Source organism: Nyctereutes procyonoides, unplaced genomic scaffold (genome assembly GCF_905146905.1).
Source record: "Nyctereutes procyonoides isolate TBG_1078 unplaced genomic scaffold, NYPRO_anot_genome, whole genome shotgun sequence".
NCBI lineage: Eukaryota > Metazoa > Chordata > Mammalia > Carnivora > Canidae > Nyctereutes > Nyctereutes procyonoides.
The window spans coordinates 5,433,457-5,452,823 of record NW_026575121.1 but is presented as its reverse complement, the minus strand read 5'-3'; the positions used below and the strand labels follow the sequence as shown (position 1 = coordinate 5,452,823).

The 19,367-nt window shown below is 45.3% G+C and overlaps 1 protein-coding gene across 1 annotated transcript in view; it reads right to left on the bottom strand.

Moving 5' to 3' along the window:
- The window catches only part of ERICH6B (glutamate rich 6B), a 43,514-nt gene that overhangs the window by 15,372 nt on the left and 8,775 nt on the right, over positions 1 to 19,367 (bottom strand). The window contains exons 2-4 of the mRNA XM_055335658.1: positions 8,179 to 8,267; positions 4,114 to 4,250; positions 1,723 to 1,784 (exon numbers count right to left, since the gene is read on the bottom strand). Of these exons, the coding sequence (XP_055191633.1) occupies positions 1,723 to 1,784; positions 4,114 to 4,250; positions 8,179 to 8,267 (288 nt within the window). The remainder of the gene's footprint in view (positions 1 to 1,722; positions 1,785 to 4,113; positions 4,251 to 8,178; positions 8,268 to 19,367) is intronic.

Here is a 19,367-nt window from a genome sequence, read left to right as displayed (position 1 = left end):
GCTCCTTATTCTAAAATTATTAAGGATTTCAAGACAGTGACAGCAGCAGAGCATTAAACCAAGCACAGGGCCTACGTATGGAGCCCTGTGTGCCTGACTGTGGGTCCTCCGCCCATGCAGGATGCCTGGGCTCGGAAATCCGGAGCCTGCAGAGACGTGGGGTTGTGTGCCTGGAATAAGGAATGGTCTGCGTACTGGAGGGAAATGAGTTTGTATCTTAAAAGAGGCTGGGAGATTCTTTTGGGGACTGGTTACAGCCAGAACATGGAGTTGCCTTTTATTTATATGAAATGTTGCTTCTTTGTAGAAAAAGCTCAAACCTTCTAGGCTTCAGTTGTCCAAAGGGGCCAGGGAGCGGGCAGAGGTGGTGGTAAAACAGAACGGGGATCCGGCCATATCAGATCTCATTTTCCAATTGGAAGTCCTACCCTGGGTGTGTGACGGTAGAGTATCCTGGGAGGCCTTAATTCCCAAAGGAGCAAAATAAGTCGTGCATGCCTATCTCCATTAAACAAAACGCTTATTGAGTACCTATTGTGTACCTTGCTGAGATGCCACGGGATGGAAGACACAGGTGTCTACAGCCCTGAGGGAACAGAACTCTGAACAGTAGTAGGCATAGTGGAATAGATTGTTTGTTGTGTTTTGGCAGCTGAGCATCTGAACCCCGCCTCCTTGTTTTAGGGAGCACCCCACTGTGTGAGTCTTGGTGGGAGATAGGGCCTTCTCACTATCAAAACCGAAGGCAGTCTTTCCTTCCTCTCCTTGCCTCCTAACTCCAGTGAGGACATGACACCTAGGCTTAGAAGGCCCCCACTTTTTCTTCTGTAGACACACTAGCCTTTTGTTCATTGAACACGCCAAAGGGATGAGCCCAGGGTCTGGCCTGAGAGATCTTGGGCAGAATGTGGCTGGTGCCCACACAATGGCTGGGTGATCTCAGGCAAGTCTCCTAGCCTCCCTGAGCTGTAGCTTCTTTATCCTGCTTCACGTGGTTACAAAGATGCATTTGAATCAGATAGAGTATGTGAAAGTACCTAGTCCATAGCAATTATTCTCGAAGAGTTAGGTCAAGGGCATATGTCAGTATTGGGGGATTGGAACATGGTCTTGGGAAGGACTAAGGCTCAAGAAGAAGCACCAGGACTTGTTAGCTATGTCTGCCATGGGTACTTTTGCCATATCTGTGTTAGCTGGATCTAGTAATCTGAAAGGTGTGTGGTGGCTTTGTGTTTCTGAATGAAGTGGCCTCAATGGCTTTAGACTCTTGGCCCAAGTTTTCCATGATTAGACTTAAAAACACTGGCAACCCCCTTCATTGGCAAATCTTACCAGCTGGACCGCAGATGACTTCAGTATCTGGTAAAGGGGCCAACTCTTTCCCAAACTTTGTGTTAATAATCTAGGTAGCCCCTCAGATCTAGGTTAGTTCCCTTCCTATGGGGCTCCATAGCCTCCTCTTCCTGCCGTAGCACTTAACCCTTCCATACGTGAAGCCTCTGCTTGCTTATTTCCCCTCACCCATGCTCCTCAAAAAGGGTAAGGCGGCCCCAGTTTGTGTCCATCTTGCTTGGTATTTTATCCCTGGCAGCTAGGACCTTGCTTGCTCATAAGTGCTCAAGCTATGCAAGGAACATTTACGCCTCCCTTAGGGTATAGGGCATCTCCAGATGCCCACTGGAGAGCCCATCAAAGGATGCAAAATGGGAGAACGGTCCTTACGTTCACGTTTCTTCATAATCCAGAGGATCGTTTCCCTGTAGTTTCCAAAATTTTTCTTCAACCTAAAAGGAATGCAAATTACCTTTAAAAGCTGGGACTGACTCATGTTTATAGGTCATGCTACATGGTGTAGACAGTGCTAGAGCCTGCTGGGTGTTTCTCATAGTTGAAAAATCAGACCCCTGGCTCTGTGTTTGGAATCTGTTCTCCTTCCAGTAGGTACTCAGCAATAAAGGGGCAGCACATGGTATTGACTCAGTGTTTGCTTCCTGGACTCCAAGCTGACACCTAAAGCCTTCAGAATGAATTCAACAAGGGTCATCTTGGGAGCTAGGGCAGGGCTGGGAGGTCCAAATGCAAGTCTGGTTCGATGAGCTAAGCTCGCGCAGCTTGACCTTTCTATGGCTTGAGCATATCCCAGTGAAGGTTACATCTGGAAGTAGCTGTGAGGAACAGCACCGTCGGTGACCTGGACAGAGTCACTCAAAGCCCGTCTACATTTAGTGGAAACATTTCCAATAATCTCATTCAAAATGACTTATCATGAAAGCCACACTGAAGTACAGCTCTTCAAAATGATCAAGCCCTTACCCCCTTTGCATGTCAATATATAAGGAGAGTCATGTTGGGGCCTTGATGGCTTGGGCTATTTTACTTGCAAATAAGAGCGGTCTCCAGGGACCATTGTGCTTTCTGGTTCTCAGATCACAGCTTATTTAAAAGGGGATATGCTGGAAGGAGTGAGTTTCCCAGGCTTAATTGGATTTGAGAAGAAGGCCTTTAGACAGGGCAGATTTTAAGTTCTCCGTTCAGATTCCTTGAGGAGAGTAGAATAAGTTAACCCCAAGTCACTCCAGAAAGCAAATACCTTTTGCTGGGAAGGGCTGAGCTGTTTTCCCTGTCAGGGAGTAGGTTTACTGTTTGCACTTTAGAAGCATGGTGGAACTCAATTGAGAACAGAGCTCTTTATGGCCCATTTGTATCAAATGTTGTTTATCTACAGGCACTTTGAATGGAATTAAAGCAGTTATCTAGTCTGCCATCATTTGTGAAAGAGTAAGGACTGAATTAGTGGTGGGGTGAAGCCTAACCTGCAGGTTGACAGCAGGATGCAGGGAGATGCAAGAGTTAAATTCCAGTGAAGGGACCCAGCCAGAAGGACCCAAAGCCCTTTTCGAAAGGTTCCTCTTTTTGCCTTTTGCCAACCTTTGCAAGTTGGTGGAATCCTTGCCAACTAGTTCCCTCAATGGAGGAGACTCTGAGATACACACTATTCTATTGATCAGCACATAGTAGATGCTCAGGAAATATTTGTTGAGTGCTGTCAGATTAGATCCCTTCCTATGGGGCTCCATAGGCTTCAATGGGATGGTCATAGGCCTCAATGGGATGGAATGGGTGGGGGAAATGTTACGTGTGAGGCCAGATAACTTACAGGGAAGTTACTTTGCATTTGTTTTTGTAGCTGTATAAGGATCTGAAAGCTTGGGTAGTCTCTGTGTTTTGTTTTGTGTATTTTGCCTTCTTCTTTCCTAGAGAAGCCTCAGGGATCTCTGGCTCCAGGACTCTGCTCAGCCCAAAGCAGAAGTTGCTGGCAGTCAACCTCTCTTCTTGGTTTTTGTGAAAGCTTCAACTCATCAAGAAGGTTATGCAGGGCACCCTGTGCCATTAGCCTGTTTCTTGGTGCCATTGTCAGAGTCTGCAATAGACGTTTAGGAGGCCTTAACATGCTTGCTAAGGTTTCTGGTAGTTGAATACATGAAAATCCAGGTTTCCATACATCACAGACTAGATGTACAAATGGAGTTCGGGAGCATTTTGTGACCTGGGACCATGACAGATGTGGTGCCAGCAAGTCTGCAGTAACCACTGTTACTGTAACCAGTGTTCCCCACTTCAAATGGGGATTCTGGCCATGACTCTCAGGTCAGTGCAGCTCATGGCTTTTCCCACTCCAGGGAGTGTGGAGGAACATTAGCCTATGTTGAAGCTAAGGAGTTTTTTGGCAGATGCCTAGGATCTTAATCCCCCATTATCCCCTCTCTTAAAAGATTAGGGCTCTGAGCCTTGCCCCCCAGACTTCTGTAGAAGCTCATGGTCCCTCTAAGACTTTTCCTGCCCTGGATTTCCAGCCTCTGTCACAGCTAGCCTTTGATACTATCCTGAAACTCTGTGCATGTACATTTCCTTGCTCTTGACTTTTGGCAGCCAGATCATTCTGTTCACCTGCCCCCTGAGCTTGCCTTTGCTCATGTGCCTGCCCTTTGACTCAGGGGACCTGCCTGGCCCTGGCCTTGCTCTTTTCTCTCTGGTGGCCCCACTTAGATTTCTCTGCTACTGCTGGCCTACCTGAACCCACTGACCAATAGCTTGATCTTTCCAGTCACTTACAGAATTCCTAGTTTCCTTCTGGTTTCACTCTCCAGAATCCCGGTCAGGGGGACATCAATATCCTCTTCCAGTTCTTTGCGAGCAGCCATTTCTTTGAGCATCGTCCTAAACACTGCCTGATAAGAACTGCTGAAAGGCTACAAAAGGAACAAAATGAAATACTCAGAAAAAGGGAATTAGTGGCTTACCAATTAAGTACTTTGCTGACTCTCAAAGGTGCCAGGTGAGATTTCAACATGCTATTAGAAAAACACAAACAGTGGGAATAATAGGGTGGCTAGCAAGAGTTATTTTAAAGAATATTTCCATTGTCTTCATACTCCTCACTCCACAGTATGCACAAGGTTTGTTTGTTTTTTAACAGCAGTATGCCAAGAAATCTTTTCAGAGCATAAAACTACCCCTTTTCCAAATGTGGAGATGGTTATAGAACATAAAAATGCTTCCATGATTTAAGAGCATAACAGGCTTTCTGAGTTGCAGAAATGGCCAATGGCAGGACAGTTGCTTATTTCATGGTTGTTTCATTGTGAAGGAAGGCAGTCTACAGGAAAACAGGGTAGCACCTAGCGTGTTATAGAAGTGGACAATTCTGTGTTTAGAGATTCTTCCAGAGTAATGATGTTGTAAGCTGCCTTTTTATTTTGTAAAATTGTGCATTCTATCCCAAGTCTATGATACTAATAACCAGGACTGACTCATAGGTGGGTTCTCATGGGAGTTTCTCTTCTGGATCCCTTTGGACAGAAGGTGAAATTTGGCTTGATGTAAAACAAAACAAACCATGGAGCTTTCATGTTGCTCTGCTCACCTACAAGTTGAAGTTGTTATGGTTGTTATGGTGGTTGTTCAACAGCTGATCATGTATAGTATGCCATTAACTTATATGCCAGTGGAAGGCTGGCATATCCAAAGTTGCATGTGAGCTGGGACAAATATAAGAAAACGGCTTGTATTTGGCTGGATTTTCTAGGTTGGGGGACAAGCTGGGTTGCCTCCTGTCTGGCTTGCCCAATTCCCAGCTGCTGCACACTGGTGTTAATTAAATGAGCAGGCTATTACATGGAGGTGGCTCTAACGTGGTGGGGCCTTGGTAAGCACACCAAAATCTAAGCCTATAAATGCCTCCTCATTATGAATCAAAACCTAGGGACAACCAATCATAAGCAGCCAATTAGGCTTTAAGTGATGGCCAATCAAAAACTGCCTTGCTGTGCTTTTATTTATAAAAGCCTCTCCCCAGCTCCTGCCAGTAGAGCGCCCCTTAATCACTTCTGGTTGGTAATGCACAATTCAAATCAATATATGCTCAAACTCTTAAAATGTTTTGTATGCCTTAGTTTATCTTTTAACACTGGATTCAGAGCTTCAGAGCAGGTTGAGGTTAAGGCTCATGGTACCAATATGTCTGCCTCTAAATTTCTTTTTTTTTTTCTTTTTTAAAGATTTTATTTATTTGTTCATGGGAGACACACAGAGGCAGAGACATGGGCAGAGGGAGCCTGATGCAGGACTGGAATCCCCAGAACCCCGGGATCACGCCCTGAGCCGAAGGCAGATGCTTAATCACTGAGCCACCCAGGCGTCCCTCTAAATTTCTCATTGTTGACAGTTCTTCCCTTGGGGTGGAGAGACTTTCTGTTTAGGCCAGTGATCTCTCGCCATCTCCTTTGTATTCTAAGCTTTGTTCACCAGAAGATACGGTGTTCACTGAGGTCCACCAGACAACAGACCCCTTGGATGGGCCTCATTGAAGTTCTCGTCCCATCTAGGCTGTGCCACCCCACTGGATTTAGCCAGCACCCATAACATCTTTGAGGTTTGTCCCATTTGCTTCCCCTGCCTGTAGAGTAGAACTATCCTCCTCACCATAGTAGGTGTACTGAGTACACCAGTGATGAGTTTGCCATGCCCAAGACTTCTCCTGGGTGAATCTCTGGTTTTTACAACCAAAAGCATTTGCACAGCAATGTTTGTGATGCATGGGATGCCATGGAGATAAAACAAGCATGTATAGTGAACAAGCATGTATAGCAAAGGAGTTGAATTGTCAGAAGAACCAAAGTATAGGTTGATAGCTCCTATCCAAATAGAAGGACTTAGCTCCCTCCCTTTAGTTTGTAACCTGTTGGTTTCTGGTATTCCCCCCAAAAGGACTTCCGAAGTCCATGCAAACAAGTCTTTCAGCTGCAGGTACCATGTGGCATTTACTTAATTCTTTCTGTCCTGCTCTGACCCTGCTTGTCCACATCTGCCACCTATGGGTTGCTCAAAGTACTGCTTTCCAAGCTGTACAGCTGCCTATCGTGAGAATGCCAGCATCTAGGCAGGGGACTGTGTAGCCCACTTGTCACATGGAACCCTGGCAGTGTGCTGTGCACCAACCACACGGGTGCTGTCTCCCCTCTGCCTGTGACTGCAGCTCTGTCCAGCACAGTGAACCTCAGCTGACAGGCTGATGGGTTCTGAATAATTTAAGTTTCTAATTAAAACAATTCCTTTAGATTTCAGCTCTTGCTGAAAAGTCTTTCTAAAACGCCTGAGCTTACTTTCCTGTCTTAGTAAATTCAATGAGGTGATTTTGAGTTCCAGAAATTGTTTTTCTCTCTTCAATGTGATTTTTCAGTATTTGAAAAGCAATTCTTATTAGTATTATGTCTACAGAAGCAAGTGTGGACAGGAAGAAATTTAGGGCTAAATATGAACTGAGACCAGAAAATTTCCTGATTTAACAATTAAAAAAAACCCCAAATACCTATTTTTTGAAAAGGTTTTTTTCTATTGTAAATTTAGAAAAAATATATCTGCTTAATTTTGAGTTCCAGGGACACAAGATTTCACTCTTGTGATTGTAGTTAGTACCTAGAATTCTGAGAAAGTTTCTTAGCTTTAATGGAAACGTTATATACTAATCTTTCTACCTATATCAACATATAAGTCTTAATGTAAGCTGACACAGGAAGTTAGAGCTACCAGGCTATAGCAGCGGTAAAATACTCATGCAGGAAAGACCATGTAACATACTGTGACTTCCCATCTCCTCTCAGGTTTTGGGGTCCAGCCAGGGAAAGAACATCCAGTGATGCTCAGGGCTGGTTCTGTGCCCCTCTGCAGGTGGTGGCAGCAAGATGACAGATCTGGGGAGGGTCATCTGCTGCTAGTTGCTTGGTGTTTGCATGGCAGAGGCTGTTGACTAAAGTGTTTGTCTTGGGGTACCTAGGTGGCTGAGTCAGTCTGGTGTCTGCCTTTCCCTCAGGTCAGGATCCCAGGGTTTTGGGATCAAGCTCCAGGCCCAGCTCCCTGCTTCATGGGGATTCAGCTTCTCCCTCTCCCCCTGCTTTGTGCTTGCTCTCCATTTCTGTTAAATAAAAAATAATAATAATAAAGTGTCTGTCTTGCCAGGCTGCCCCAGCCCCATTCCTGGTTTTTTGGTTAGAGATAGCAAGCGTTTCTTGGGGCTTTGTGCTTGTTGGGGTTTCTGAGTTGTCTTTCAGCACTTCATCACCAGGGATATATGAAGCAAAATGAAAACTCTGGGAACTAACCACCCTGTCATTCCTTGGGTCCTGAGGTTATTAGCCAGTCTGACTTCTGTCCACCTTTAAGAAGTTTCTTCCAAAAAAAAAAAAAAGTTTCTTCCATTTGTCTTACATATAACGTCTAGGGTTTTAAGCTGTACTAAGTGGGAAGAGTACATCTAGTCCATCTTTCTAGAATTTAATTTCATTTTTATTGAGGGTTTCTACAAAGACTGATTTGCCTTGATATCTAGATAAATTAAATATTTTGTGCTTTGCTGCCTTCAAAAGTCATCTGGAGGGTGTTTATATTACCAGCAGGGCTCTGAAAGTAGGGCCGTGGAATGCTACATTTGGCTTTCTTCTGACCCACTTTGATTTAATATGTGTCATTTAAACTTACTTCTGTTTTAAGAAAAACTCCCTTGGGCTGGGCTAATAATGGAGTGAAGTTATGAGTCCCTGCACTCTAGAGGCAGCTCCTGGATGGCTTTGGGCCGCCCTGCTTGAACATTTGGAGGAACATGGTCTTGAGTTTTTGACTTACCTTGTCATCTAAGCCCTCAGCTTCCAGTGAGTCAATGGGCTCATTTAATAAATCGTCCCAAAAGCTCTCTTTAGTAACAAAATCCAAGACTTTTGATTTTGGAAGGCACAGCAGAAGGAAAGGCATTTGGAAAAAAGAACCATAACAAGAAACAGAAAAAGAAAACCAAAAGGAAATAGTTATGGCATTTATCCTTGATGATTTAAATAAAAAATGCATGCATGATTGGTAAGACTTGAAGTAAATTCACCAAATTACCCAAAATTCAACTTTGAGATATTAATAAGACAGGAATAAAAGGGTCCTGTTTCAGTGGCTGACTTGAGAAAAAGTGTGTTCCTGATGGATGGCAAAGGTTCATTTGACGAAGTGACATTTGAGTGGGTCCTGAATAAAGCAAAGCAATGAGCAAGTGGGAAGATATCTGGGAAAGAACATTCCTGACGGGGTGAGGAGGTGCAAAGGCTGGTGGTGACAGTGGATGAGAGTGTGGTTGATACAATCGACAAACAGTATGCCTGGAAAGGCGTGAGTATGGAAGGTAGCAGGAGTGGCAATGAAGTGGGGTACAGGGCCAGCTCACAGAGCACATTGTAGGTTGTGGGAAGGAGTTTTGGTTTTATTTTGGGAGAGATCTATTCTGAATGTGATTTTTCTCTCGGAAAGCCTGAGAAATATTTCTATCTCTTGCCAGTTTTGTAAAAAATTGCCGATTTCTATACTTGCATATGATTCATAATTGCAAATTAAAGCATAATACATGTATTCTCAAGCCAGTGAGTTCATAAAAAGTCCTGAGAGCAAATGCCTTTGTTCTCAAGGTGAGCTACAGCCTGATGACTCTGGGCCGGGAGAGGGGCTTGGAGCCTTCAGTGTTGACGGGGTGCAAATTGAATCGAGGAATTGATAATTACAACTTGGGCCCCATCTCCTGCTCTCGGGAAGGTGTGACTCTTGAGGTGAGAGCTCAGAGGATGGGGTCTCACATGGTAATTGGGCCCCTGGGGAAATTTCTGCAGCCTGTTGTCTCAGCTTCAGGATGACAGCAGCCCCTTCAAGCTGGACCATCCAGAGAGCCCTTGAAAATCCACCAGGTTGGTGCAGGGCTAACTTATTCTGTCTGATTTTGTGTCTCTGGGGGTTGGAGAAGAGACATTCTTCGTGATCTCTGTACATGTTAACTTTGCACTTCTTCCCAATTTTGGTTCAGTAATAAAAAACTCTGTTGACAACACCACTCAGCTGGATCTGCCTTTACCCACACGGGGCTCAAGGGCCCTTCTGCCTGCAGACCCCCTACCCCAGCTTCAGTTATTTCTCACAGAAACCTGACACATCTGTGGTAGAGCCTGTGCTGGGAGAATTCGCAGCAATTCGTTCTGCTAGTTCTCGCGTCCACACTGGAATACTCAGAACTGACAAGGCTCCGGGGCCCTTTTCAGCTCGATTCCAAAAAACACTGTGTGTCCCCAGACTGCCTGCCATGGAAACGGCTGAGAAACGTTTTGAAAAATCATTCAGGAATTCATTCGACAAGAATCCATGGGAATTCCAGCAAGCTCCTAGGAGGAAGCTCCTTTGTGGTTGTCACTGGAGAGGAGAGGGAGGATACTGGGAGAACGGGTCTGGACGGACTGATCGGCAGCATCTTCCCATGTAAGATTCTCTGAGTTCGTCCCTGCCCTAGATGGAGAACAAGAGTCTGGCTCTGGCCCTAAGAGCTTAGCAAATCCCCATAATTTGTGATTACCGGATTTTAATAGGCTTTATTGAATAATACATAGTTAATTTAAGGGAAACAAAACTAGATGTTTATCAAGGGAAGCAGGTGACGCGGCAGTCCTGAATCCTGAATAGCCACCGTTCAGAAGTGTTCGATTCAACGTAATAAATAACCTTATTAACATCAATGGGCACTGTCTACATGTCCAGACAAGCACAGGAAATACGCAGTAAGAGCTGTAACTGGGGCTGAATGAGAAGGAAAAGCTTTCTGCCTAATTAACTTTTCCTTTGGGGATTTCTGTCACCTCTACCTTTGTTCTAGTGAGATCATTATCTTCCCCTGAAGTGCCTCTGTGGGAGGGTTTGTGCAGGCGGTGGGGGGAAGCTGCAGGCCTTTGAGTGGTGGCCACTTGCAGCCTGTTACGCAGCCCCTTGGCTCTCTGGTCTCATCTGTGTAATGGGAACGATAAGACTCGTCTTCTGGGTGGCGGACCAGAGTGCTACTCTAAGTAAATGCCATTAGGATTCCCTAATGTAGAGTGTGTCTTCTCTGGATCTGATCAGGAACCAATCTTAATTTTTCTCTAACCAATCAGTTCCTCTCCTCTGATGGTTTTTCCTGATTTCAACATGTGTGTTTCATACCTGTGTGTATGAGACTCAATCCTCCCCTCTGCCCCCACCATGTTGAAAGACAAGAGATCATAGTCCCTAAATTGTTTTCTGATAGGAAGGGCCTGGTTAATTGTGGGGCTTTTGTTTTATGGAGTGGTAGGTATAAGAAGAGATTCTAACCACCGTCGGGATTCTCACCTGTCTCTCCTCTTCAGAGGGTTCAGCCAACCCCTCCTTAATAAAGAATTAAGTCTTTAAAGGTACCAGTTGTAGGGCCTCCAATTTATTCCCTACCAAGGTGCCATGATCAGTCTACTTGGAGGGGCCCATGCGTCCCAGTTGTGCTCTGCTGCCCAGACCTCAGGTAGCCCAGCAACTGACTGGACCTTCTGAAACGTGGGGGTCTCTATACCAGAGCTCTTGAGTACAGAGAAGGACTTCTGGCCCAGGTCATTCTGTCTTGCTCCAAAGACTCTCTATTATCCTATCCTTCTTCAGGAAGGGACAGGGAAACCCATTCAAGTTCAGGAGCTGTGTGCCCAGCATGTCCCCAAGTCCTAGCAAAGAGTTGGTGGAAGCTGGACCAGCAAGGGACCCATCCTTCCGGGGCAACTACCCCCAGCCCAGGTCATTCCACAGGGAACAGGGATCTTCAGATATATTAGGTTGAGTGCTTACCATTTTCTTCCTCGTGAGATGTGTCAGGGATAGCATACACTGAAAAATAATAGGAGCAATTATTTTTTTTAATATATTTTTTTAAATTTTATTTATTTATGATAGTCACAGAGAGAGAGAGAGAGAGAGGCAGAGACACAGGCAGAGGGAGAAGCAGGCTCCATGCACCGGGAGCCCGACGTGGGATTCGATCCCGGGTCTCCAGGATCACGCCCTGGGCCAAAGGCAGGCGCCAAACCGCTGCGCCACCCAGGGATCCCCAGGAGCAATTATTAATAGGCTGTGTGGTATGGTGAACTTATCTGGACCTTTTGGTCCCTGAGGGAATCAATTTAAAAAGCATCTCCTAAACAGCTGGGTGAGATCATGTGTTTTGGGATACGTGGATTCCATCATCTTCAGCAGTTTGAGGCCTGTTGCTTACGCTCAACAAATACTGATTTCCCTCCCTCTGTTCATATTTCATCTTGCACATTAGAATTTAAGTTCTGAGAAGGTGTGATTTTTTTTTTAACTTGAGCTCCCGGAGGAACAGGTGTACAACATAGTGATTCAACAACTCTCTATATTCTGCTGTGCTCACCACAAGCATGGCTACCATCTGTCAGAGGGTATGATGGTTTCGTTCATCTTACATCCTGCCTAGTATGCAGTAGGTATATAATAAATATTGGTAGTGTCATGGAATAAACTGAGTATGGGTAACCTATTATCTTTCCTTCTAATTCCAGTGGTAAATACTGTTTCCTCCCTATTCAAAATTCAATTTTAATTCAGATTTAAAAACACTTGCTCTTTGGGTCAGTTTCTTCCCTGAACCCTAAGCCTTTAGCCCTTGAAATAATGCCTTGGCCTCAGGCCTTAATTGAAATTAGTTTAGTTTAAAGGGGTTAAAAGAGGTCTCTCTTTGGTTGGGGGCATGCTAATTCTGTTTTTCTTACCTTCTCATGGATGGATCTGTACCTCCTATAAGTCATTTAAAATCATCATAAAATAAAATTTAGATACCTTCTGAACCTGACTTTAAAGAAGATAGAGAGATTCTTGAGATTTCTTGTGCTTTCAGTCTTGATTTTGTAGGTGCTGTTAAAAGACAGAAGGTGGCCATTTAACAATTTTATTTAACCTCCTATTTCCCAGGGAGTTCATATCATTTAGGGCCTGAGGTTCTTCCTTGGTACCCAACCAAGGCTGATCAACAGAGGGGAAGTGCACTTTGGAGGGCACTATGGCCATATATTAGATGTGTCCCCTGCCTCCCCGATTCTTCTTTAGTTTTGCTGACTTATTCCAAGACTGCAGTAAACCAGAGGTTGGGAGATGTAGCCCCTCTCTGGCCATCTCCTCCACTCACCATGGGCCAGTTGGTGGATAGAGGATAGAGAGAATGGCTGGGGCTTGGTTGAGGGCGGTGGGTAGGGGGGAGGCAGATTTTAGAGCTCCAAGTAGCTCCCAGGCCACATGGAGACGTTTATGGGGTATGCTCAACTCTATAGGAAGTGGGCATGTCTGCTCTTTTGTTGCTCAATGCAAAGTGTTCGGTGGTTGCTGGCTGGGAAACAAGGGGCTATCTAGCATAGATCTGCTAAGATACACCAGTGGGAAGCCACTGTATTTTTTGAGAACCTTTGTTTTAAGTTCATGGTTACCATTATTTTGTCTTCTGCAGTTTGGTAGTCCCTATTCCTTTCTGTACCTTCACCCACCTCTCCCTCTTCCTGTCCCTAAACACATGTGCACACATGGCGTATGTACCCACACACACCCTAGATATACTAATCTTGATAGCAGAGTGGCAGACCAGTGAGGAAACAGCAGAGGCAAACTGCTCCATCCACTCCTAGGGGTGGCAGGACTCAAGCCTGGTCTGAGGTGCCTCGATGAGAAGCTTCCAGCACACAGGCAGTGTCAGGGCCCGCTAGTTCTTTTTTTTTTTTTCTTTTTAGATTTTATTTATTCGAGAGAGAGAGAGAGAGAGAGAGAGAGAGAGGCAGAGACACAGGCAGAGGGAGAAGCAGGCTCCATGAAGGGAGCCCAATGTGGGACTTGATCCCAGAACTCCAGAATCATGCCCTGGACCAAAAGCAGGTGCTAAATCACTGAGCCATCCAGGGATCCGCTGGACCAGCTAGTTCTTAAGCTGAGACTGAGCCCTGTGCAGACAAGGAGCTCTCTGGCTTTTAAGAAATCTCATCCTACAGTGGCATAGCTCTGACTGGTAGGAACTATTGCCTTTTTTTAGCGTATTTTCCTGAAGGTGGACCTCTTCTAGCCCTTCAGGGCACATGCAGAGAGTCAGGTCTCATTTTTGTGTGGCAGATCATCAGATATTTGAAGGCAATCCTATCTCAGAGCCACATGTCTTCTGGGCTTACCATCCCCCTTCACTTCTTCACTTCAACAGTTCTGTGTTTGATGTGGTCTCCATGTCCCCCTACAACCACTCTCCTCCAAGTCTGCTTTAAGCTGTCATGGAGTGTGGCAGCTCCAACACTGAACAGGTGTCCCAGGGCTGACCCTCCAGCATGAGCTAAAGCAAGACTGTCTTCTGTTTATGTAACCTTTTAATTATATTTGGTGACGTTAACGTTTCTCTCACATCAGTCATACCACTGACTTACTGAACTTGTGGATGAGTGAAGGATCTACAACAAACAGGGCTTCCCCATCTTGTACTTTTCTACCCTATTATTTTTGTGGGCCCAAGAGCAGGACCTAATATAAGTTGGCATTATATTTTATCTAGCTGGTCCCAGTTCAATGTTTTCCTCCTGTCAGGATCTTTTAGAATCTGATTACATTACTCCCATCAACCAACAGCTTCAGGTCATCTGCAAATATAAATATTCCTCCTACATCTGTGTCCAGGCTTATGATAAAATGTTGCCAGATGGAGCTCTGTGGCTCCCCAGTGGAAACTGGGTTAACTGATTTTTAAGCAGTCTCTTTGGGTGGTTATCCATCAGTTACCATTCTATCATCTTCCATTAGCATCCTCCTGATTTTTCTCTGTCTTGTCCACAGGAACATCAGGAAGCCTTTGAAAATGAAGTCCATTGTGGAATTTGAGCCTACTGGGTTATCACTGTTCCCTTATCTACTTTGTAAAACAAAACAAAACAAAACAACAACAACAACAAAAAAAAAACAGCCTAAAAGCCAGTATCACTTGATTTGTTCTTATTGATCCTATGCTGGTTTCTTGTCATTCTGCTCTTAATATTTGTCCTGGATTGGTCACAGACTCATTTCACAATTCCTCAGAAACTGTAAATGCAATTAAGCTATTCTTGGTCTATAGATAGTTTGGTGGATATTTTATCCAGGTCAGGACATAGCAGTTACTATTCCCTTTTGATTCTTTCACCAGTCTTTGGTTTCTGCTATTACTTGCCTAATTTTGTTGCACCCATTTCAATCCGGAGGTCATTTTCCTTCATAGCGAAGTCAAAATTAAATAGCAAGTGAAGAATCTGACTTTATCTGAATCATTCCACCTCATTGTACCAAACAGTAACCTGTCTACCTTGATCTTCCTTTTGCTTCAATCATATCTTATTTATTTTATTTATTTACTTAAAATATTATTTGAGAGAGAGAGAGAGAGTTAGAGTACACAAACAGAGGGAGAAGGAAAAGCAGACTCTCTGCTGAGCAGGGAGCCTGATGTGGGGCTTGATCCCAGGACCCTGGGATTATGACCTGAGCCAAAGGCAGACACTTAACTGACTGAGCTACCCAGGTCACCTGCCTTAATCATATTTTAGAAGGGTCCCTTCTTTTGTGGCTGCCTGCATGGTGATGATGATGGTGGTGGTGGTGGTGGTGGTGGTGCTGGCGGTGGTGGCAGCAGCGGCAATGACAAGGATGATCTTTCAGTAAGAATAAGTTTATCTTGGGCTTCAGTTCTCCTGGCACTATTCCTTTTTTTTTTAAAGATTTTATTTATTTAGAGAGAGTGTGCAAGCAGTGGGGGAGGAGGCAGACAGAGAGGGAGAGAGAGAGAACACCAAACAGACTCCTGGCTGAGCTTGGAATCTGCTGCAGGGCTAGATTTTACAATCCCGAGATTACAGCATGAGCCAAGATCAAGTGTCGGATGCTTAACTGACTGGGCCACCCAAGCACCCCTCTCCTGGCACTATTCTTTTTTTTTTTTTTAAGATTTATTTATTCATGAGAGAGAGAAAGAGAGAGGCAGAGACACAGGCAGAGGGAGAAGCAGGCTCCCCACAGGGAGCCCGATGTGGGAGTTGATCCAGGATCCCAGGATCCCACCCTGAGCCAAAGACAAACGCTCAACCATTGAGCCACTCAGAGGTCCCTCCTGGCACTATTGAACCAGTTTCCTACATTTACCACAGGTAACTTTATCATTTTTTTTTAAACCTACATATATGATCTGAGTCCATGGCAGGAAACTGCACAAATGCTAGTTTGCACTTTTGGGAGTTCTCCAACAATCTTCTCCATCTGGCCAGGTAGCTCGAAGCAAACTTCTCCACTGACAGCACTGTGTCCCTCTATTTATCCTTACCCACATTTCTATATGGATAATGTCTCTTTATGTACATATTTTTTCCTACCTAGACTGTTTCTTGGGGGTAGGATACACCCTCTCATCACCATGTCTGGTCTCAAATCAGATGAGGATTCAACAACAATTCTGCAAGTATTTAATATTTATAGGCTTACTATGTTCCAGGCACTAAGTCTTGAGGATTTTTATAGTCATGGGCATAAATACTCTGTGTTAGAACTTCTGCAGTTAGTTATGACCCTGCTCTGTGCCTGGATAGGTAGACACCCGAGGCCATAAATAGTCATTCTGGACCACCTTCGAAACACTTCCTTACATGGGTCATGAGGTACTTCTGGTGCCTTTAGCATTCTTTCCATATCAGACCTACCACTCTCGGTAGGAATAGGTTTCAAGGATTTATCTGGGTGTTTTTCCTTCCAGATTCAGTTCAAAATCTTATTTGTTGAGAAGAACCCTGCCAAGTAAAATACAGTTTCTGGCCCTCTGGGGTTGAACACTCCCATAATTTACAAATGCTTTAAAAATAGGAACCCAGTACCCATGAAATTCATCCTACACTTGAGGTTCTCTGGTTCACCAATGTTCTGGTTCACCAATGAATCCTCTGGGGATCTTGTTAACAAGGCAGACAGGGATCCTGTAGGCTGGAAGGCTGCATCCTTATAGGCAACTGGGATAGGGTTGCACAGCAATATTAATGCCTACTCTCATCTCTGCTGTTGCTCCTGCCCTCAACCCTCCCCAGCCAGCATTTTGGATTGCTTTTGCCTTGATTGTCTGCACTTCTCCAACAAGTGGATGGGTGGCTTTTGTCCTGGGCTGAAAGCAGATTCTTTTTTGCACCTGCCATGCTTGGGAATCCTCAGGGTTCTGCACTCCAGCTGCAAAAGGACTGGCTTTCTTCCATGGCATGGGCCCCATCCCCACCCCCCACATAACATTTTCCCTATGTTTCCTTCCTCTTTTGTCTCTTGACTTGGTTTTGAGAACTTCTGCCTTCCTGGAGTGCCATCCTTCCTGCATTTTTCCTGCACCCCATCACTTCTCTAACAACTCTTTAACCCTCAGAAGCAAATATCTTTGTCATACATTTGCTGACCATTTTGTTGCCCAGACACAATCACGTACATATTATAGAAAAGTTTTGCCTATTATCAATGTTCTCCAAAGAGAGATTGCAAACCAAAGGCAGAAGGGGAAAGAAAAACCTTGGTGAATTTTAGAGAATTGCTTCCCTTTCCTTGTGTTTCAATCTCTGCTGTACCCACCATCCTCTCACATAACTGCAGGAAGCTGGAGTGTGTCACTGACCAGGTCTTAGAGGCTCCAACACTGAGCACACCTTTGGTCCAGGCCACCCATGTCACCATATTTGATCAGTAAGTATTTCCTGTGGGTGGCTGGACTTTTACTAAGCACTAAACACGGTAGCTCTAAGGAATTCAGTACTAGGAAGACACTTAGCTGCAGAACATGCCCCTACAGACCAGATACACAGAATGCTTAAAATCCGAATTAGATACAGACATGACTAGCTCTGTAAATTAAGTTTCGGGACTAAAAGGATCATGAACGAACAGGTCAAATGAAACAATGACTGCAGGAGGCTCTGTCTCTGGAGGTGGGTTCACAGTGGGATGAATAGGCACTGCTGCCCCACCCCCCACCCCCCTGCCCATTCAGCCTTCTTCCAACTCTTTTCTCCCCTCCCACATCCTTTCAAGCTTAGCACTGGCACTTTACAGGCTATTACGCAGTAAATGACTTTTAGAATCCTGCTTATGAATATTTAGATAAATGCTCAGATTTTTCCCAGCTGTCATGCTTATTGACTTTGAAATGGTTCCAGTTCTCAGGGCTCTGCCGGAGCACACATGTGGATGGAAGTGCCACATGAACTGATGTAAACCTATAAAACACTCCTCATCCTGAGCTGCCTGTGCCACTGAGCTCCTGGCTTGTGTGGGCCTGCCCTCTGCCTCTCTCCTCTCCCTCATAGGGTTTCTGGCTCCTAATTTCATTTAACCACATTTGAGCTACAAAATATAGCAGGCACGGATGCAGGCGGAGAAGTGAGGTGTTAGGGGAATCTAATTTACTGCTGCCATGACTACAGATGTGAAATGAATCTGTGAACCCATGATGGATCAATCTCACGAAGGTGGGATTTAAATTATTAATAATGGCAAGAAATGCTGTTCAGTGTTCCATCCCAGGATCTTAGGGTGAGGGGACTTTGGACTTAATTGGATAGAGGATTAAGATTCTCAGTGCAATCTTGCCAAACTCTCTTGAGCATCTCCCAGTTGTGGCTACAAAAGTCCACACTACACATGGTTTTGGCTGGTTCTGAATCAGGGCTGGCTTTGACTGCCTGCTGAGACAGAGTCCCACTGGCCAACGTCCACGTGATCATCTGGATAGAGCCCATCACCCCAAGGAACCAGTCTGTAATCTGGGAAGGTAATAGCCTGTGTCCCTGAGGGAAACAGGGCCTGTGTTCATATAGAACAAGAACAGGAAGACTAATGAAAAGGGAGGGAGAGACTGAAAAAGGCATTTGCTTCAGCACTTAGCTGATGTTCTTTCTCTGAGGGGGTCCTGGGAGCGAGGAAGGGGGTAGCAGGGCTAGCAGAGGAGTTGAACTTCTTACCTAAAATACCACTTCAGACGGCACAGGAAGCAGGGTGCATAGCTTGAGGGGTAGTGCTGGAACTACAATATTTTCCACGCATGGAATGCATTTCCCCCTCCAGCCCGCTGTGTGATGGCCCTCAGGATGCAGTCCCCCTTCCCCGACTTACTCTCATAGATCCATTCCGTCTGTGTGCTCTGGTTTTGCCAGGCCAGAAGTTCTCCATCTCGCTGTACATATGAGGTAGAAGGTGTTGAGTCACTGTACAGAGACTCATAGGGAAGTTCAGAGGTGGAAGGAGGGACAGCTGAGAGGGTGGTCCCCTTAGAGGGGCCAGTCACTACGCTCCTGTCAGAGGGGAAGCACAGGGGCAGGTCAACTTCCAAACGGACCAGGTTTGGCACTCGGTGTGAGGACCTGCTGGGGAGGTGGGGTGGCTCCTCTCTGGCTTCTGCAGACGCTGCCCATCTCAGATGGTGGGTGTCCCAGGTTAGAAGGGACCATCTAGTAGATGATGGTAAATGGGTCTGTGTGCCATTTTGGGCAGCAGAGCCCCACTCTGCCAACTGCTCCTTCATTTATAGTGAAAGGCTCTATGGATGCCGTCAGAGGCCAATGGGCCAGGCTTCTATAAGTGGCAGTCCCATGTTCGGGAACATTCTCTGTCCTTCCTGGCTCGTGACCCTGCCCATCCCAGTGGTCCTTCCTGCCTTACTGCTATCTCAGTGGAAAAAATACAGAAGTAGATGCTGTAGCAGCTTAAAATCAAGCACGAAGATCTCTCCCCTCTAGTCTACCCACATACAAATACTGCCCATTACTGAGAAAGCTTTCCACAGGGCCTGACAACAGAACATTGGCTCTCAAGCAGAGGCCCTGCCATCTGGTAGCTTAGGATCAAAAGGGGACAACCCCAACACATTGACCCACACTGTATCCTTCCTCAGGAAGCTCTGGTTCTTAATTGGGGCAAGAAACTGTCATCCAAAGGGA